Source organism: Monopterus albus, unplaced genomic scaffold, assembly GCF_001952655.1.
Source record: "Monopterus albus unplaced genomic scaffold, M_albus_1.0 scaffold26.1, whole genome shotgun sequence".
NCBI lineage: Eukaryota > Metazoa > Chordata > Actinopteri > Synbranchiformes > Synbranchidae > Monopterus > Monopterus albus.
The window spans coordinates 2,590,895-2,613,412 of record NW_018127906.1 but is presented as its reverse complement, the minus strand read 5'-3'; the positions used below and the strand labels follow the sequence as shown (position 1 = coordinate 2,613,412).

Genomic DNA, 22,518 nt, shown 5'->3' with positions numbered 1-22,518 from the left:
AAGAAGCAGCAGAAAAGCAGCAGAGAGTGACGATGCCTTTGCTGGAATTTGAACCTTGGTCTAAACTTCTTTTGTTTGTGTTGTTGGGATTTTGTGTCTGACTTTACACCTGTAATGTCCTTTAAGTTCTGCAAAGAGAGGTTCTGGTTGGAGCCACCGTCTGAGAAACTGAGGAAGCAGCTGGAGGAAGAGCTGAAGCTGAGCAGCACCAACCTGAAGAGCCACGCCTGGTACCATGGACGCATCCCCTGGGAGGTTTGCATCAAACACATACATACAGTACACACATACAACTGCTGTCGTTCACAGCGGAACCACTACATGTTAGGTTTTAACCTTTAGTGTTTTACCTTGTGAGGAACTGCTCCGTGTCTCCAAAACAGACTATTCGTAGATATAAGATTTATTTTCCTACGTTGTTACAGAGTTACACACAACACAACACACTTTTTTTTGCATGGCTGTTGTAAACGTTAGCTAACCACCACCATCACCCAACAACCACTCAGCATCTCTGACAGGATTTTCAAGATTTAAAGTTAAATTACATAAACTATTTAGCTAATTTACCACCTGGATGTGAATCTTGCTTTTTGCTCAACAGAAGAAGATATTTTAACCAGACCCATAATAAAGCTGCCTATAAGGAGCTAGCCTTATTTAGAAAGGACACGATCTGATTCACAGTAAAATAACAAGGCATCTGAACCGAACTTTAGAGCATGTTCCCTCTAAAATCCCAGGGCTGAATGTCAGCGGTTCTAACACAAGAGGGCGCTCTGCTCAAACACCAGGTGATAGTTTGAAAGCAAAACCATCTAGTGAAGCCTGACAGACAGTTTTCCTGTTTGAGAATCTCAGGTTTGAGAAACATGGACTTTAACAAAAAAGCATTAAGATGAACATACAAGTACGGATACAGGAAAGTGTTCAGAGGTTAGAGAGCCAGATCCTCACCTAATCTGCTGTGACCCAGCAGTCTGATGGCTCAGCACTCATGGTAGAGAGTCGACAGAGATCTCAGTCATCTCCTTTGTGACAGGAAAGATATAAAAGCTTTGAACTGTAAAGCTAATGTTGAGAACTGCTTCTGCATGGTTTCAGTCACAGTAAAAGGCAGCTGAACTCAGATTTATGGCAGCCTGTCCTCAGTTTTGACTCACCTGTGGGCAAATAAATGTCATGTTTCTAAGAAGGCTGTGAGGACTCAAGCAGTGTTTTTACAGAATAGAAAGCAAAGTCATAACCAAAACTGTAACCATAGAAATCCCTGGCAGACATATAAAATGGCTCTGTTTAGGATTATAATTTGTCTCTGAACTAGTAGAAATAATGGTCGTAAAGTTGCAGTTAGCTTAACGGCTGGACATGTGAGGTTTCCTGCCTCACTGCAGTTTCATGTGAACAACAAGATCCTGCAGGTACGTCCAGGTGTTCAACTGAGAGAAAAACAAACTATCATACATCATTCTGCACAGGGAAGCTCAAACATTCCAGTCAAATGACAACACACAAAACACATTTTTAAGTGGGAGGGGAGTTTAACCAAAGTGATTCACACTAACCTTAATAAAACATAACCCATGACTACAACAACACAACTTAAACTAACAGTAATTTTAGAAAGTTGTTGTCATACTCTGAAAAGTAGAGCCATCACTGGTCGTTGTGTGTTTACTGTCTGTTTTAACATGAAAATGTCACAGTAATTCTGACGCAGTAAAATCTGTTCCCAGGTGTCAGAGAGCCTGGTGCTGAACCACGGCGACTTCCTCATCAGAGACTCTCTGTCCAGTCAGGGTGACTTTGTCCTCACCAGCCGCTGGAAGCAGAAAACGCTTCACTTCCTCATTAAGGAGATGTTGGTTCAGTCCAGTGAGACCTACACTCGGGTCCAGTACAGCCTGGAAGACGAGGCCTTCGACTCCCTGCCGGCCCTCGTTCACTTCCTTGTGGGCAGCAGTGCGGCTCTGACCCGACACAGCGCAGCTCAGATCCACCAGCCAGTGAACAGGACGCTGCCGCTCAGCTACCTGGAGACAACCTTCTGCACCGCCGCCAGCCAGCTGTCCATCCGCCGAGGGCTGAAGAACAGCGGTGTGAGCAGCGAGGAGGGGGTCTGTCCAAGGAGGTGAGGCTTCACTGAGGACACTGGGCTGGTTTAATTCTTTTCTGTTAATTGTTCTATTTGTTTCTGGTTTTTCACCATGACAGTACAAACTATGGCAGTTTCTCAGGAGCACAGTATGGGGTCAGGAGAGATCCAATGCATGTGTCTGAGTTATGGCAGAAGGCTGTTGGAGGTCTTTTTGTGATTAATGAAAAGTTGTATTTTTGCCAAGTGCAGCTGTTTTGTGACAACAGTGCATTTGGCAGCAACATAATAGACAAAACTTCCTCTTTATATTAGTTTATTAGTCTGAGAGAGTAGACATCGTTGTCTCCTGTAGTCTGATAACCATCTGCCGTCATTCTCTGTGTGTGTGTCGCCATGCAGCCCTTCCTCTCTCCACTCCTGGGAGGCAGATGTTAACAGGGGGTGGGACGATCTGACTGCGGGCGGCTCCCCTCTCTCTACTCCGTACAGCAGCAACAGTGAGTTCAGTACTAAACTATTTCCCGTTTCCTGTATGTGTGCCTATAAAATCATTAAATCATTAGACAGTTTGGGTGAATTTCCCAGAGATAACAGGATACAGTTCACCTTCGCTGCACCATCTGAAAAAAAAAAAACACTCAATGCACACTTAGCTGTACACTAGTGAACGTGTATTGCTCTTAAACTGAATCAGTGATGTCAGATTTGTTCACTGTTCTCTGCCTGCACACGGGGACACACAGCTGATACTTGTTTAAACAGGGTCTCACTGATTCAGTGATGTGGCTCCTGTTGGCAAATTTAGCTCATCACAGATATACTCACTGCGGCATGCGTCAAGTGACGTGTACATGCTGCTGTGCACAAAATGTCAACAGATAAAACATAGATTTAATGTGCTCACACACACACACACACACATTACTTCATTACATAGTTTATTATAGTTGCTCAATTATAGCTGATATATATTTATATATGTCTTTCATTAGTTGCTGTTAGTAATTGCTATTATAATAAATAAATGCCCAGTAAAGGTAAGTGTTATATTTGCTGACAGTTTGATTCGTTTCTATGCCTCTATGACAAGATTGCAGGTGAATGACTTGTGACACTGATGCCATCGATTGAAATTAACGTACTTAATTAAATGTTGTGACCATCTTTGTCAAAACTCTTCAGGCTAATTAATTCAGACTAATTAGTGAGTTCCGAGACTCCTCCAGCAGCCACAACCCATAGCATGATGAGGACATCTTTGCACAATTAAGGTGCAGGTTTAACTTTGAACAACTACATAGGGAGTGCCCAGGTAGCCTAATGGTTATGATTTCCACATGAACCAGATGAAATCTATGGTTTGATTCTGGTTAAGGATCCCTAGGAATTCCTTCCCCTGCTTTCCCTCTCTGTGCACTCCCAAGTCTCACATGCAGGCAAAATGCCAAAAGAAGATCTTTAAAAAGTGGGAGAAATTATAGCACATGTTTTTTCAACACAATAACATGTTCAAAGCTGAACAACAGTAAGCAAACAAACTGTGAATGTGAAAGAAAATTTGTCCTGCAAGTACGATCTAATTACAATAACCCGAAACTCAGAATACTAATTAGTTCAGGTGTAAGACGATACCAATAAGCTAAAATCACGTGCTCCAAAGAACAGAACAGTAATTTGATATGTCACCATTCAAGTGCTTTGTCCCTTATGTAACAGAGACAATGGCCTTTACTAAGCATTTACACAAAATGTTCCTGCCCTTGTACCAGTGTCCTTCCAGTAAACTCACAGTAACCCTGCACGGTTGCCTGGTACACTGTTTAAAACATTAATAATGCTGCAAGCACAACTTTGAGAGTAAACATTATAAAAAATATAAAAGGTTTGATATAGAGCTGCACAAGGCTGACGACATCAGTAACTGGTTGGGTAACTGATGAAATGTTTGTCTCAATTACCTCTTAAAAATGAGACAAACTTGAAGTAAGAAAAATACAAAATACAAACGAACCTGCCAGAGAGCACACACCCCCTCAAAATCAAATATAGAAAAAGACATAAAACAATTTCAATTTGTGTTCCTCTGTGATGCTATATGAGGCCAAACTCTTCATATGTGCAAAGTGAAAAACTTTTCCATTTTTCTTTGTAAATTGCTTAAAACCGTCATTACAACAGAAATGTGTGGAACAATAACATCATCACTAAAAGTCAACAACAATCAGGAATATTAAATTATTGCCCAGTTTCACTAATAGACATTCACAGGATACACATTCTAGTTCTTATCAAAGTGATTTCATTTACTTAAAAATGCAGTTGTTTATACAGAGAAAACGTCCAAAATCTGAAAAATGCACTGAATCCTGACCTATTTCAGAGGTGTTCAAACTGTGTGGTTTGCTCTACACGTACTCTGGCATGCAACTGTTTGTATTCTGTTCTCTTACATCATCATTGATCATTGCTTTTTGACTTTTCTGCTTGAAAACATCCTCTGCCATAAAAGCTTTACTGCAAAAATGAAAACCATAAACAGAAGCACAATGACTGCCAGCAGAAAGACCATCACATCAATGGAGTGGTACTGGAACGCAGACATCTTGTAAGACTCCGTTCTTAGGTGTGGTGCTCCTTTGTGCCTCATGACAAACTCGATCCAGAAAATGGCGCGGTCCAGTGGTTTCATGGGCTGATCTCTATGCAGGTTGGACAGCGTCTTCATCTTCTCCCTGTAGCTCGGTTCATAGAGTACCTCCTTCAGTGCCTCCAGGAAGTTGTCTTTGTTTACGGTCGCAATGTCCAGGACTTTGGCCACACCTCTTACTTCCATTCTGAAGAAGTTGTATGGCTGGTCAAACATGAGGGGCAGGCCTACCATCGGGATGCCGTGGTAGATGGCCTCCTGTATTCCATTGGTGCCTCCATGGGCCACAAACACTCTGGTCTTGGGGTCCCCCAGGAGGTCGTTTTGTGGTAGCCAGTCCAAGAGTAAGGTGTTGTTGCCAAGGGTGGATGGTTTTTTGCCTGCATGTCTCCAGATCACTTTCTGAGGAAGCTGGGCAAAAGCACCAGCGATGTCCTCAGTGACGTCTTCAGGAAGTTTTTCCACCAGGGTTCCTAGTGTCATAACAATGACGCCATGTTCCCCAGAGCTCTGGACAAAATCCTCTAGTTCTTTGGACAGGGGCTTGGAGGGTTTGCACTGAAATCCTGACATGTAGACGATGTTTGGCATTGTGGGTCGTGGGAATTCAAAGGTAAAATCGTTCCTTATTAGCCAGATGTCTGCTGCCTGAAAGAGCTCCATGTAATGTACGTCACTGCCAAAGTAGTGATGGACAAAAGGTTTATAATTTACATCTGCCATGTACCAAATCTGAAAACATAAGAACAAATAACAAAGAAAGTTCTTGACCCGCTGGGTAAATGTCATCTTGTCAGTCAGCTTTGTAAATGTCACTGGGACATGGGAGAGTGGGGAAGGTGCAATTGCCTGATGGGCATCACCCTGAAGAGTCCACCTCACATTGAAGACAAGTGGAAGACCCAAACGGTGACCCAGAAGCACCCCTCCACCCATCACAGGGTCTGTCAGAACCACATCATACTTTGCATCATGGAGGTTCTGCATCAGTTCAGTGTTCTCAAATATCTCCCCCATCATCTGAACCACCAGCTTATGCAACTGATTGAATAGGGACAACAGTTCATACTCCATAGATAAACGAGTCCAAAGTGAAGCGCCTTCCCGCTGTATCTTCAGACTGTTGGTTACAAATAACCCTAAGCCTTCCTCATCAAAACCAGAAGAAGAATTTATCGTGATGGACTTGTAGTGAGGGGACTCTGGCTTGATGTACCAGGTGTCTGATGGCCGCAACACTGTGATTTCATGGCCTCTGGAGTGGAGCTCCTCGATGATGACTTTCATATTGATCCAGTGGCTTCCATCCACAGGGAACACCAAGACTTTCCCTCCATTTATCAAGGTGGAAGAGCAGAACAGCACTGCACATGCTACCAAGGTCAGTTGGTACATTTCTGTAAGAGAGACTGACAAGAGATGAAAGATATGTCTTTCTCATCATGGTTGTGCAGTGCGAGTTCGAGTGTGTAGTAACTTAACTGAACATAAAGAACAACAAAAAGGTTGTCTAATTTCAACTTCTTTTGTATTATGTTTGTGTTGACTATGAGCAGATATGAGTAATATTTTACAGAGATACCAAAGTTTTATTCTGGAAAGCAGCCATTGAAGAATGATTGAGGTGACCTCTAAACTATGGACTCCTTTGCAAACTGGTTGTTGGTTGTTGTTGGTTTGTGGAGCAAAGACGCTCTGATTTGTCTTAATCTACAGCTCCAGTTGTTCTCCGAGTTCAAGACCTTGGTAAGACATTTCAGCCCCTTGAAAACTGTGATCATATGAGACTGTTTATCTGGAACTCTGACTCATTTGCAAACTCTTAGTGGTGGCTTAGATAATGACACGATATGCCGTGTTGCAGAGGTGCTGAACCTTATTAAAATTTAAAACTGTAGATTAGATCATCTAATTTAAAATTACATTAGATTAGAAACACCATGCTGTTGCAGAATCACATTTCATTTTACATCTGCAAAACCCATAGCGCTTGTTTCTCTCATTTTAGTTTAGAAAGTGCCCATTAAGAAGCCCGACATTTGTAAGTTGTAGTTTGAGGATGAAGGGCTGATGAAATGCACATTATGTGGATCCTTGTGAATACAAAAGTTTAATTTGAAGTGAAGATGGGTTCACGTTAGAAGGTTTCAGAAAATTGGAAAACTGTCAGTCACCTGTTTAACAGCTGAATAAATTCCTCATATCCTACAAATGTATGCAAAAATGCATATAAAATAATCCAGTTTTTGTCAAGTATTAATCTGTATTCCACAGAGACATAGTACATGAAAACAAACTCTTCATATGTGCAAAAGAAAAACTCATACCTCGTTATTAGTTTTTTCTTTGCAGTTTGTATAAAATAATTATTTGGACAACTGAAATTTTTGAAATGATAACATGATAACCCTGGGCCAGATTCACCAACATCTTCCTAAGTGATTTCTTAAATGAAATTCTAGAAATGAAATTTATAGAAATGAACAGAAATTAGAAATAAAGATCTGCTTATTGGAATGATGGTTAATGCTATCACCTCAATAAGATTCCAGGTTCAAGCCCAGGCCAACTGGGGGCCTTTCTGTGTGGAGTCTCCATGTTCTCCCTGTACCTGTGTGGGTTCTCTCCGGGTACTCCGGCTTCCTCCCACAGTCCAAAGACATGCAGCTTAGGTTGACTGGAGACTCTAAATTGCCCATAAGAGTGAAGGTGTGTGGTTGTTGGTCTATGTGTCAACCCTGTGACACACTGGTGGCCTGTCCAGGGTGGACCCCACCTCTCGCCCGGTGTCAGATGGGATTGGCTCCAGGCCCTCACAACACTGTTCAGGAATAAGTGGTATAGATAATGGATGGATATGCACTTAAGCCTGTTTGGTTTTTAACTGATGTGTTTCCTAATTCTAATCTACTAATAATCACACTGTAAAAGTTACATTTTAAAACCTTAAAAACAAATAATTAATTGCTTGCTGTATTTTTTAGTGTTTATTTGTTTTAAAAGACCATATTGCTTTGTAAAATAACAAGGGAAACATATTAAAAAAATACAAATAATTACAAAACTGTTATTGTACTAACTATAGAGCTGAAGAAAACTAAATAACCAGTTATTTCATACAAATGTCAGGGCTCGAATGTGCATAAGTGTGCTCCTGAGTGTGTGTAGATTCTGTTCTTACCTAAGAACAAATCCCACATAAGAAAACACTGGTGAATGCCAGGATCTTCATAAAAACTTCATAAGTTGATTATACAAACAAATTTGTTTTTACGAACGGCTGGTGAATTTGTCCCCTTGGCCTTAAAAGTCACCCAACAGGATTTAACTTAGTAATAAACAATCACGGTTATATATGTGAGTTCTTATAGAAGTGATTTAATTTCATTTGTGTAAATACATTAAATTATAAGAATGAGAAAAGTATTTAAAACCCTGCAATTTTACAAAGTCATCAAAAAAAAAAAAATCTAAAACTGATTGCTTGGCTTTGACTAACTTTTCACTAAATTGAACTGTAAATTTACAGACTTTTGAGATATCCTGCTAACTACATAACCCTACAGAACATGACCCCTTGGACTGAGGTCGTTAGATAATATAACAAATTATAGAATATCTATGGAAGATGGTTTGTATCCTTTTCATGACAACACACACAACAGTTTACCAATATTTTCTCTACAAGCAATTAAGTTAAGGTTCAGAAAAATATCAGTGTCATATCTATTTATATCACCTTGATCATTCCTTTTTGACTTTTCTGCTTGAAAACATACTCTGCCGTAAAAACTTTACTGCAAAAATGAAAACCATAAACAGAAGCACAATAACTGCCAGCAGAAAGACCATCACGTCAATGGAGTGGTACTGGAACGCAGACATCTTGTAAGACTCCGTTCTTAGGTGTGGTGCTCCTTTGTGCCTCATGACAAACTCGATCCAGAAAATGGCGCGGTCCAGTGGTTTCATGGGCTGATCTCTATGCAGGTTGGACAGCGTCTTCATCTTCTCCCTGTAGCTCGGTTCATAGAGTACCTCCTTCAGTGCCTCCAGGAAGTTGTCTTTGTTCATGGTCACAAAGTCCAGGACTTTGGCCACACCTCTTACTTCCATTCTGAAGAAGTTGTATGGCTGGTCAAACATGAGGGGCAGGCCTACCATCGGGATGCCGTGGTAGATGGCCTCCTGTATTCCATTGGTGCCTCCATGGGCCACAAACACTCTGGTCTTGGGGTGCCCCAGGAGGTCGTTTTGTGGTAGCCAGTCCAAGAGTAAGGTATTGTTGCCGAGGGTGGATGGTCTTTTGCCTGTATGTCTCCAGATCACTTTCTGAGGAAGCTGGGCAAAAGCACCAGCGATGTCCTCAGTGACGTCTTCAGGAAGTTTTTCCACCAGGGATCCTAGTGTCATAACAATGACGCCATGTTCCCCAGAGCTCTGGACAAAATCATCCAGTTCTTTGGACAGGGGCTTGGAGGGTTTGCACTGAAATCCTGACATGTAGATGATGTTTGGCATTGTGGGTCGTGGGAATTCAAAAGTAAAATCACTCCTCATTAGCCAGATGTCTGCTGCCTGAAACAGCTCCATATAATGTACATCACTGCCAAAGTAGTGATGGACAAAAGGTTCATAAATTGAATCTGCCATGTACCAAATTTGAAAACATAAGAACAAATAATACATGAAGTTCTTGACCCGCTGGGTAAATATCATCTTGTCAGTCAGCTTTGTCCCTGGTATTGGGACATAGGAGAGTGGGGAAGGTGCAATTGCCTGATGGGCATCACCCTGACTAGTCCACTTCACATTGAAGACAAGTGGAAGACCCATACGATGACCCAGAAATACCCCTCCACCAACTGCAGGGTCTGCCAAAAACAAATCATACTTTGCATCATGGAGGCTCTGCATCAGTTCGGTGTTCTCAAATATCTCCCCCACCATCTGAAGCAGATTCTTATTCACCTGATATAGCTGCATCATTACTTCATACTCCAGAGATATTTGAGTCCAAAGTGAAGCTCCTTCCCGCTGCATCCTCAGCATATTGATTAGAAATGGCCCAAATTGTTCCCTATCAAAACCAGCAATGTTATTCATCGTGATGGACTTGTAGTGAGGGGACTCTGGCTTGATGTACCAGGTGTCTGATGGCCGCAACACTGTGATTTCATGGCCTCTGGAGTGAAGCTCCTCGATGATGACTTTCATGTTGATCCAGTGGCTTCCATCCACAGGGAACACCAAGACTTTCCCTCCATTTACCGAAGCTGAAGAGCAGAACAGCACTGCAAATGCTACCAAATTTGTTCTGTACATCTCTGCAAGAGATAATGACAGGAGATGAATGATGTTACAGCTGTCTTCCTAGTCAAAAACTGCGCTGCCACCACTCCAAAAAAATATAACGTATAGCTGAATTTCTGTAGCCTACTGCAAAACATACTGTAATACAGGAGTTTTTAACATTATTAGGAGTGCATGTCACTTTTAGGGTGAAATTATTTTACGATATCCCCACCGAGCATGCCGAAAAAGAGCATAAAGTCATAGCCAGTAGTTTAAATACAGTTTTTGAGTTCAAGTGTGGTAGTAACTTAAACAACTGAACATAAAGATCAGATTTGCCCAGTTTCAGCTACTTCAGATTATTAGAAATGTTTCTTCTGACTATGAGCAGTCCTCATCTATATGATGAATATTTTACTGAGCGTCTGGGAAGTAACCACTAAAGAATGATTGAGGTAACCTGAAGACCCCGGCCTCCTTTGCAAACTCTGGTTGTTTGTTTAGATAAGGGCATGACTTGTCTTCTTGCAAAACTCCTCAGTCTTGTAGAGACATCCTGATGTAACCTGATCTGCAGCTCCAATTGTTCTCAAAGTTCAAGACCTTTGCATGAGCCTGTTTATCTGGAAGATGAATTCATTTGCAATCTGTGGGTAGTGGTTTATATAATGAAGTGACTTGCCATTTTGCAGTTTCCAAACCTTATGAAGTACCAAAACTGTAGATTTTGATTATTTACTTTAAAGCAGATTAGGATAGAAACAGAACCGGGTTTCATTTTATATCTGTAGAACCTACAGCTATAGTTCATTTCATTGCTTTCTGGAAAGTATGAACCGAGAAGCCAAACATTTGAAAGTTGTAGCAAGTTGTGGTAAATGTTAATGTCTGATTAGTGATTAGATAGAGGTTCAAGACCTTTGAGAGTTTACATGTCAGGTAATCATCTACATCATTAAGTAGAATGTGTGACTAGTCCAGGACCAAGATGACAGCCTCAGCTGATCCTTAATGCCTGTATTTGAGACTAAGGTTTAGTGTTGCAGGACTACAGTCACATCTAAGAGGACTATTCACAGTCATAAAAAACTTGAAAAATAAAAATTGTGTTTTTGTCACCTGAGGTTCCTTCAACTAATTTTGTTCAACAGATGTGGAGGGATTTGATGCTAGAGAAATGTGTTTCCAAGAAATGAGCTTTCTTACTAAATACGTACAGTGATTGCATGTTGGTCTCCAAATGCTGTCAAAACATGAGCTGGACACTGAAGCTGCTGTTGCTGCTGCTCCTGGGTTAACATGACATGAAGGGCAACAGATACTTCAAAATGGACACAAGCAGCAGACATGCATGTGTTTCCTTTATACTACAAGAAGTACATGCACAGTCTTAAATTTTGGGCTGCTTTATGGATGCCTACACAAAGGTCCATATAGATGTTTGAGGATGAACAGATGATGAAACGTACTGTATGTTGTGGATCCTTGCAGATAGAGCATATCAGTTGATCTTAGGAAAGGTTCCTTTTTGAAAGGTTTCAGAAAGGAGAAACTGTCAACCGGTTTAACAGTCTAATAAATCCCTCAACTCCTTCAAATGCATGGAGAAAATATATTTAATGTAATCAAATTTTTGTCTGTCAGTGGTGCTGTACATGAAGCCAAACTCTTCATATGTGCAAAATAAAAACATAAAAATGTTGGTAGTTTTTATTATCGGCTTTGCTTAAAATCATTATTTGGACAGCAGAAATTTTTGGAATAACATGATAACATTGCCCCTAAAAGCCATCAACAGAATTTAACTATTCTGCAGCTTTAGTAATAAACGATCATAGGTTAAATGTGTGAGTTCCTTTAAAAGTGATTTCATTTAATTTCAGTAAGTGCAGTAAATTATAAGAAAAATATTAAAACTTCTACAGTACTACAAAGTCCATCAATTGAAATTCGATTAGTTTGATTAAATCTAACTTTTCACCAACTTACACTGTATATTGTTAACTATTTTTTTTAGAAACCCCTTTAACTACATAAAGAGAACAAAACCCCTTAGACTTAGGTCTTTAGATAATATGAGAAAATATAGGATATCTGTGTAAGACTGTTTGTATCCTGTTCATGTCAATACACAACAGAACAGTTTACAAATGTTTTCTATGCAAGAAATTTGGGTCCAGAAAAATATCAGTGTCATATCTATTTATATCACATTGATCATTCCTTTTTGACTTTTCTGCTTGAAAACATACTCTGCCGTAAAAACTTTACTGCAAAAATGAAAACCATAAACAGAAGCACAATGACTGCCAACAGAAAGGCCATCACATCAATGGAGTGGTACTGGAACGCAGACATCTTGTAAGACTCCGTTCTTAAGTGTGGTGCTCCTTTGTGCCTCATGACAAACTCGATCCAGAAAATGGCGCGGTCCAGTGGTTTCATGGGCTGATCTCTATGCAGGTTGGACAGCGTCTTCATCTTCTCCCTGTAGCTCGGTTCATAGAGTACCTCCTTCAGTGCCTCCAGGAAGTTGTCTTTGTTTACGGTCGCAATGTCCAGGACTTTGGCCACACCTCTTACTTCCATTCTGAAGAAGTTGTATGGCTGGTCAAACATGAGGGGCAGGCCTACCATCGGGATGCCGTGGTAGATGGCCTCCTGTATTCCATTGGTGCCTCCATGGGCCACAAACACTCTGGTCTTGGGGTGCCCCAGGAGGTCGTTTTGTGGTAGCCAGTCCAAGAGTAAGGTGTTGTTGCCGAGGGGGGATGGTCTTTTGCCTGCATGTCTCCAGATCACTTTCTGAGGAAGCTGGGCGAAAGCAGCAGCGATGTCCTCAGTGACGTCCTCAGGAAGTTTTTCCACAAGGGTTCCTAGTGTCATAACAATGACGCCATGTTCCCCAGAGCTCTGGACAAAATCCTCCAGTTCTTTGGACAGGGGCTTGGAGGGTTTGCACTGAAATCCTGACATGTAGATGATGTTTGGCATTGTGGGTCGTGGGAATTCAAAGATAAAATCATTCCTCATTAGCCAGATGTCTGCTGCCTGAAAGAGCTCCATGTAATGTACGTCACTGCCAAAATAGTGATGGACAAAAGGTTTATAAGTAGGATCTGCCATGAACCAAATTTGAAAACGTGTGAACAAATAATACATGAAGTTCTTGACCCGCTGGCTAAATATCATCTTGTCAGTCAGCTTTGAAAATGATATTGGGACATAGGAGAGTGGGGAAGGTGCAATTGCCTGATGGGCCTCACCCAGAATAGTCCACCTCACATTGAGGACAAGTGGAAGACCCAAACGGTGACTCAGAAGCACCCCTCCACCCATCGCAGGGTCTGTCAGAACCACATCATACTTTGCATCATGGAGGCTCTGCATCAGTTTGGTGTTCTCAAATATCTCCCCCATCATCTGAAGCACGTCCTTATTAATCTGATAGAATAGTGACAACAGTTCATACTCTATAGATAAACGAGTCCAAAGTGGAGCTCCTTCCCGCTGCATCTTCAGAGTATTGATTACAAATAATCTAAAGCCTTCTTCATTAAAACCAGCAGACGAATTTATCGTGATGGACTTGTAGTGAGGGGACTCTGGCTTGATGTACCAGGTGTCTGATGGCCGCAACACTGTGATTTCATGGCCTCTGGAGTGAAGCTCCTCGATGATGACTTTCATATTGATCCAATGGCTTCCATCCACAGGGAATACCAAGACTTTCCCTCCATTTACCAAAGCTGAAGAGCAGAACAGCACTGCAAATGTTACCAAGGTCAGTCGGTACATTTCTGTAAGAGACTTTGTCAAGAGAAGAAGGATGTTACAGCTGTCTTTCTCATCATGGTTGTACAGTTCTTGAGTTCAAGTGTGTAGTAACTTAACTGAACATAAAGAACAGAGTTGTCTAATTTCATCTACTTCAGAGTATTAGAAATGTTTGTGCTGACCATGAGTAGTCTTCTCAAATAGGAGTTATATGTTATTGAGATACTAATGTTTTAGTTTGGAAATTAACCACTGAAGAATTATTGAGCTGACCCATAGACTCTTACAAACTCTTGTCGTTAGTTTAGATAAGGATGTGACTTGCAAAAGTCCTGAATCTTGTGAAGAAACCCCGCTGTACCCTAATCTACAAGTCAAATTCTTTACGTGTAAGACCTTTTCAAGACCCTTCATCCCCTCAGAACCTGTGATCATACGAGTTTTTTTTTCTGAAAACTGGACTCCTTTGCAAACTCTGGTTAGTGGTTTCAATAATGACTTGTTCTGTTGCAGAGGTCCCATTTCTTATGATGAACTAAAACTGTAGATTATCCAATTTCAGATTATATTAGTAACATCATGTGTTTCATTAAAATATTTCATTTTACATCTGCAGTACCTAGAGCTCTAGTTTCTCTTGTAGTCTGGAAAGGACCCACTGAGAAGTCTGGCATTTGGAAGTTTTAGTAAATCTGGTTAGAGAGGTCTGATTAGTAACTAGATAAAAATGTAGAATATCATCACAAGATTCAAAACCTTTCAAAGTCAGGTTGTAATCTGACCCACTAAGCAGAGTTTGTGGGTGGTTTGGCTGCTAGACAGGCTCATTTGATCCTTAGTAGATGTGTTGTGGGACTGCTCGTGGTCATAACAAACCTGAATACAGAAACTAGAGATGTAATCTACTGTATATACTGCATATGTAGAATTGTGTTTTTGTCTCATCATGTTGAGTCCAACAAATTTTCGTCAGCAGTTTGGGAGGGATTTGCTGCTGGGCAATTTTGAGTTTCCAAAACATTCCCCTGAGTAACTACAGTGATTGCGTGTTGGGCTCTGAGTGCTGCCAAGACATGAGTGACTTACAGTTTAATAGTGTGCCTGAACACATCCTTTGCAGACACACATGGAACACTGATGCTGCTGTTGCTGCTTCCTGTGTAGACACAGCATGAAGGGCCTGGATATTCTTCCAAATGGCCATGGACAGTAGACACGCAAGGGGCTGTTTGTTCTAAAAGGCATATCTGCATATGTGGATACTTCAAGGGGCTGTTTGTTCTAAAAGGCATATGTGGATACTTTCTCACGTACACATGTTGCATGCACTGTCTTAAATTTTGGGTCACTTTATGCACACAGAGGTCCATATGGATGCTTGAAGCTGGACGGATGGTGAAATATACGTTACGTGGATCCTTGCAGATACAAAAGTATAATTTGAATTCACTCACCTGTTTAACGGTCTATTCATATTCATGAGATTTACTTTCTGATTGTGATTAATAAAATATCAGGAAGCTGTGCAATTTATCTTAAAATTTTGTAAACAAACACAGCACTGCCACCACTCCAAATAAATACAATGTATAACGCATTTCCTGTAGCCTACTGCAAAACATACTCAACTTTCAACTCAACTCAACTTTATGTATATAGCGCTTTACCACAGCCACAGCTGACCAAAGTGCTTACTGTACAAATCTAAAATCGTGACAGCATAACTAAAAATAAAAACAATAAAACATGCACATATTGTAATACAGCAGATTTTAACCTTGTTAGAAGTGCAGGTCACTTTTAGGGTGAAACTATTTTGCGATATCACTACCCAGGGTGCCAAAAAAGCACAGAAAGTCATAGTCAGTAGTTTAAATGTGTAATTTAAAAGGGTGCATACTGATCTGCAGCCCGTCTGCTGCACACATTGATCTCAGGCTCTAAGTCTACAAAAACTCAACTAAACTCTTCATACACTCTGCTCATTAGACTCAACTGTGAACTACATAAAATGTACACATTTTCTTCTCATTCACAACAATTCACTACAATCAGCACAAGCGCTGTGTGGGATTAGTGGGTGGACAGGAGACCAGGTGTGTGTTCACCGAGAGGACAGTGAAGATGTTGCAATTCTGCAAGGTTTTTTCCTGCTTGTTCAACATGTGCTTGAAATATGCAAGTACCTTTTCTATTACTGGCAGGTTTTGTTGCCCACAATGAGCGTTGTCATCTCACTCACATACAGTCTCGTTATCTTGTCCGCTGTTTGTGTGGGCTCACAGACACGCACAGGGCATCTGTGATCACCCCTCCGTCAGACACACAGAGCAGAGAAACAGAGCTTGCAGCCAGCTTTTTAAAAAATGTCTCCATCCATCCATCTGTTATCTACACATCTTATTCCTGAATAAGGTTGCGCAAGGGGCTGGAGCCAATCCCAGCTGACACTGGAACAGGGGCTTGGAGGGTTTGCACTGAAATCCTGACATGTAGATGATGTTTGGCATTGTGGGTCGTGGGAATTCAAAGATAAAATCATTCCTCATTAGCCAGATGTCTGCTGCCTGAAAGAGCTCCATGTAATGTACGTCACTGCCAAAATAGTGATGGACAAAAGGTTTATAAGTAGGATCTGCCATGAACCAAATTTGAAAACGTGTGAACAAATAATACATGAAGTTCTTGACCCGCTGGCTAAATATCATCTTGTCAGTCAGCTTTGAAAATGATATTGGGACATAGGAGAGTGGGGAAGGTGCAATTGCCTGATGGGCCTCACCCAGAATAGTCCACCTCACATTGAGGACAAGTGGAAGACCCAAACGGTGACTCAGAAGCACCCCTCCACCCATCGCAGGGTCTGTCAGAACCACATCATACTTTGCATCATGGAGGCTCTGCATCAGTTTGGTGTTCTCAAATATCTCCCCCATCATCTGAAGCACGTCCTTATTAATCTGATAGAATAGTGACAACAGTTCATACTCTATAGATAAACGAGTCCAAAGTGGAGCTCCTTCCCGCTGCATCTTCAGAGTATTGATTACAAATAATCTAAAGCCTTCTTCATTAAAACCAGCAGACGAATTTATCGTGATGGACTTGTAGTGAGGGGACTCTGGCTTGATGTACCAGGTGTTTGATGGCTGCAACACTGTGATTTCATGGCCTCTGGAGTGAAGCTCCTCGATGATGACTTTCATATTGATCCAATGGCTTCCATCCAAAGGGAATACCAAGACTTTCCCTCCATTTACCAAAGCTGAAGAGCAGAACAGCACTGCAAATGTTACCAAGGTCAGTCGGTACATTTCTGTAAGAGACTTTGTCAAGAGAAGAAGGATGTTACAGCTGTCTTTCTCATCATGGTTGTACAGTTCTTGAGTTCAAGTGTGTAGTAACTTAACTGAACATAAAGAACAGAGTTGTCTAATTTCATCTACTTCAGAGTATTAGAAATGTTTGTGCTGACCATGAGTAGTCTTCTCAAATAGGAGTTATGTTTTAGTTTGGAAATTAACCACTGAAGAATTATTGAGCTGACCCATAGACTCTTACAAACTCTTGTCGTTAGTTTAGATAAGGATGTGACTTGCAAAAGTCCTGAATCTTGTGAAGAAACCCCGCTGTACCCTAATCTACAGGTCAAATTCTTTACGTGTAAGACCTTTTCAAGACCCTTCATCCCCTCAGAACCTGTGATCATAGGAGTTTTTTTTTCTGAAAACTGGACTCCTTTGCAAACTCTGGTTAGTGGTTTCAATAATGACTTGTTCTGTTGCAGAGGTCCCATTTCTTATGATGAACTAAAACTGTAGATTATCCAATTTCAGATTATATTAGTAACATCATGTGTTTCATTAAAATATTTCATTTTACATCTGCAGTACCTAGAGCTCTAGTTTCTCTTGTAGTCTGGAAAGGACCCACTGAAAAGTCTGACATTTGGAAGTTTTAGTAAATCTGGTTAGAGAGGTCTGATTAGTAACTAGATAAAAATGTAGAATATCATCACAAGATTCAAAACCTTTCAAAGTCAGGTTGTAATCTGACCCACTAAGCAGAGTTTGTGGGTGGTTTGGCTTCTAGACAGGCTCCTTTGATCCTTAGTAGATGTGTTGTGGGACTGCTCGTGGTCATAACAAACCTGAATACAGAAACTAGAGATGTAATCTACTGTATATACTGCATATGTAGAATTGTGTTTTTGTCTCATCATGTTGAGTCCAACAAATTTTCGTCAGCAGTTTGGGAGGGATTTGCTGCTGGGCAATTTTGAGTTTCCAAAACATTCCCCTGAGTAACTACAGTGATTGCGTGTTGGGCTCTGAGTGCTGCCAAGACATGAGTGACTTACAGTTTAATAGTGTGCCTGAACACATCCTTTGCAGACACACATGGAACACTGATGCTGCTGTTGCTGCTTCCTGTGTAGACACAGCATGAAGGGCCTGGATATTCTTCCAGATGGCCATGGACAGTAGACACGCAAGGGGCTGTTTGTTCTAAAAGGCATATCTGCATATGTGGATACTTCCTCACGTACACATGTTGCATGCACTGTCTTAAATTTTGGGTCACTTTATGCACACAGAGGTCCATATGGATGCTTGAAGCTGGACGGATGGTGAAATATACGTTACGTGGATCCTTGCAGATACAAAAGTATAATTTGAATTCACTCACCTGTTTAACGGTCTATTCATATTCATGAGATTTACTTTCTGATTGTGATTAATAAAATATCAGGAAGCTGTGCAATTTATCTTAAAATTTTGTAAACAAACACAGCACTGCCACCACTCCAAATAAATACAATGTATAACGCATTTCCTGTAGCCTACTGCAAAACATACTCAACTTTCAACTCAACTCAACTTTATGTATATAGCGCTTTACCACAGCCACAGCTGACCAAAGTGCTTACTGTACAAATCTAAAATCGTGACAGCATAACTAAAAATAAAAACAATAAAACATGCACATATTGTAATACAGCAGATTTTAACCTTGTTAGAAGTGCAGGTCACTTTTAGGGTGAAACTATTTTGCGATATCACTACCCAGGGTGCCAAAAAAGCACAGAAAGTCATAGTCAGTAGTTTAAATGTGTAATTTAAAAGGGTGCATACTGATCTGCAGCCCGTCTGCTGCACACATTGATCTCAGGCTCTAAGTCTACAAAAACTCAACTAAACTCTTCATACACTCTGCTCATTAGACTCAACTGTGAACTACATAAAATGTACACATTTTCTTCTCATTCACAACAATTCACTACAATCAGCACAAGCGCTGTGTGGGATTAGTGGGTGGACAGGAGACCAGGTGTGTGTTCACCGAGAGGACAGTGAAGCGGTTGCAATTCTGCAAGGTTTTTTCCTGCTTGTTCAACATGTGCTTGAAATATGCAAGTACCTTTTCTATTACTGGCAGGTTTTGTTGCCCACAATGAGCGTTGTCATCTCACTCACATACAGTCTCGTTATCTTGTCCGCTGTTTGTGTGGGCTCACAGACACGCACAGGGCATCTGTGATCACCCCTCCGTCAGACACACAGAGCAGAGAAACAGAGCTTGCAGCCAGCTTTTTAAAAAATGTCTCCATCCATCCATCTGTTATCTACACATCTTATTCCTGAATAAGGTTGCGCAAGGGGCTGGAGCCAATCCCAGCTGACACTGGATGAGCGGTGGGGTCCACCCTGGACAGGTCACCAGTCTATCACAGGGCTGACATGCAGACAAACACTCACACACACTCCTACAGGCAATTTAGAGTCACCAGTCAACCAAAGCTGCATGTCTTTGGAGTGTGGGAGGAAGCCGGAGCACCCGGAGAGAACCCATGCAGGCATAGGGAGAACATGCAGACTGCACAGAAAGGCCCCGGGCTCGAACCCGGAACCTTCTTGCTGTGAGGCGATGGTGCTAACTGCTCCAAACTGCTAAAATTTCTTCTCCTCTGACCACCAACTTGCTGAACCAGCTTGATGTTAATGTTGCTGTTAAGTGGTATTGGTGTATAGTATCAGATAACTTTAATAGTACGAGTACTAGAGGGTGGTATTGGACCCGATACCTGATACTAGTATCAGTGTCAGGACAACCGTAGTCAGGTGGCTTTGGGATTAAGACTAATGTGCCAGACAGTACAAAAGGTTAGCGATATTGATTTCTGTTGTGTACTGAAGTGCAAACAGCAGTAAAACTTTCTGGCTCTCAATTGAACAAATACACTCGAGAGTGATGTCTGCTAAAAGTTCAGCTAGAACAAACCTGAGGCACAACTCTTTCCACAAAGGAATTTATTTCTCCATAAAATTGAGGCACACAGCTCCAGCACTTACATAACTCCTATATTTCCTGCAGCTTCCTGATCACACAGCTGCACTGTGGGGGAATTCCTTTTGCTGAGTTCCAGGAGGATTAGCTCTTTGCATTTGGTAGCTGTTCCCTGTCTCAGGTTTACTGCACATGTATGTGTCCAACTGCAGAGGGGATTTAATTGCAGCTTTTCTGTATTTACAAGGTCAAAGTCTGGAGGAGCTTTTGCATTACAAGTACTGCATCTCATTAAAATGTTCAGCATTAGTTTCAAAATGTTAATTAGTCTCAAATTTCCTAAAGATAATACATATGCATTTCTACCACCACCACCACCACTACTACTGCTACAACAACAACAACTACTACTGATAAAATAAATAATGAGAGGAAGAGGGAGAAGGAGAAGAAGACAGTTATTTTAAAACATTTTTAACATTCATATACATTTTAACAATTCCATAAATAATTAATTAAAACTTTTACAAATAAAATGTTATGCTACATTTCAATTAAAAAATGTATATGCAAGTAAAACTAGGTAACATTTCATAAAACTATGGTATATTAGCTGCAGACCAAGTACTAAGGATGTGAGCTCTTTTCTGAGCTAAAATAAAAGCTGTTAATAACTTTCTGTGTGGGTTATGAGTAACTGTTTTGGAGACCTGAGAGTTGAGAGCAATAAGTTAAATATCCGGGACCAGCTGTAACATATACAGCTGCATAAAGAAAGATAGGATTGTGCCTCATCTGGGCCATGTGCATGTCAACTGAGAGTGAATGGTTTCCAAAACAGTTCCCCAGTGTTCTTTCTTTCATTAACATAACATTTTAATACTGAATCAGTATCCCATTATGTTTCCTGTTGTTGAGTCGGCTTATCCAACCACTAAACTTTGATTTTCTTCCAAAAGTTTATAAGTCAAATTTTAGGAATACCATAACGGTGAGTGAGCACCTAAGATTACTCAGTGCATACAGTACTGTACATGCTGTAACATCCAGTACTGTTGTTATAAAACATCTGGAAATTCCTTTCTGCTTGTGAAAAAATATAAGCATCTGCACATATTTAACTGAACAATCCATTCCTGCACGCAAACACCACAGCAATACTCACGGTATGCAACAGGAACACTACAACTACTGCAAAGTTTAAGAAGCATTTTCAGCTACTAAAACTTTGTCACTAACACTAACTAACACTTGTCTTGATTTGTTTAGTCTGGACACTTACCGAGAACACCCCAGTCAGCAGGCTTCTTGTGTCAACACGAGCTTCTCGTTTGTACATGCACCCTCCCTTGCAGCAGACTGCAGACTGTTTGGTCAGAGCAGCTCAAAGGGCGTGTGCATGCAGTGAACTAACAGGACTGATGTTCAGAGTGCACGATAGTAGGTTGATTACAAAAGGGAGAGCACAATTAGAGAGAGGTTGCAGAGGTGAACTTAGGAACCTTGAACTTTAGATGTAATACTGGGATAAGATCCACATGCAGGACACAGGACAACGAACCTGAAAAGGAGATGAGAGATTTCCTTGGAAGATGTTTGTTTTAATCACATTTCCCACTCTCATCCTTTCATTAACACTATATATTTTAGTTAAAACACCTGCTGGGACTATTACAGTGTTGTACTCAGGTTAAATGTTGCTATGTAAAGGTCCCTGATGGAAAACTTGCTTTAATAAATGAATTTGGCATTGATCACCATGTACGGATGCGTTTCCTCTTTATTTTTATTAATGAATCTTCGCTCCAGCACTTCTAATGTCACTGCTCACCAGTTTTTTTGAGCAGTGATCTTTAATAATGAATATACAGTATATTCATTATTAAAATACAGAAGTAGCAAATCCAGATGGTTTGACAAATACAAGAAACATAAGACAAACTAAACTAATAACTAAAACTGGACTTGATTTAAAAAAAATACATTACAATGAAACCAAGACAAAGACAATAAAAGAACAATATAACTGAGCAAAAATGGTAAAAATCATTCAGAAATAAAATTTAAATGTGGAGAGAAGGTTACAGTTTACATTTATGAGAATGGTAACACTGGCTACATAGAGTACTGCTGGTCACTGTAAAATCATTCGTTTGATGTAAGTTGAAGGGTTTAATCACTGCTCTGGTACCTTGTTCGCACAAACAGTCGACAAGTTCTGGTGAGAGATAGGTGAATCACATATTAAAACATATTCACTCACAGCCACATTATTAGGTACACCAATTCACTGCAACACTTCCGCCTTAACATCTGCATTCACAAAGCTCAAAACATTTCAGTTTTTTGTGAAATTGTCATAAATGTGTAAATACAATTATATGTTTATTACTGAGGTCATAGTTAAAGGTGG

The 22,518-nt window shown here is 40.7% G+C and overlaps 1 protein-coding gene and 3 pseudogenes across 2 annotated transcripts in view; 1 reads left to right on the top strand and 3 right to left on the bottom strand.

Moving 5' to 3' along the window:
* Positions 1 to 22,518, top strand: part of sh2d3cb (SH2 domain containing 3Cb) — a 38,872-nt gene that overhangs the window by 10,451 nt on the left and 5,903 nt on the right. For both annotated transcript variants that reach the window (XM_020595299.1, XM_020595300.1), the window contains 3 exons: positions 127 to 255; positions 1,737 to 2,131; positions 2,498 to 2,595. In XM_020595299.1, the coding sequence (XP_020450955.1) occupies positions 127 to 255; positions 1,737 to 2,131; positions 2,498 to 2,595 (622 nt within the window). The remainder of the gene's footprint in view (positions 1 to 126; positions 256 to 1,736; positions 2,132 to 2,497; positions 2,596 to 22,518) is intronic.
* On the bottom strand, positions 2,838 to 22,425 carry LOC109957413 (UDP-glucuronosyltransferase 2A3 pseudogene; annotated as a pseudogene).
* Positions 8,490 to 12,009, bottom strand: LOC109957415 (UDP-glucuronosyltransferase 2B31 pseudogene; annotated as a pseudogene).
* On the bottom strand, positions 12,125 to 15,030 carry LOC109957414 (UDP-glucuronosyltransferase 2A2 pseudogene; annotated as a pseudogene).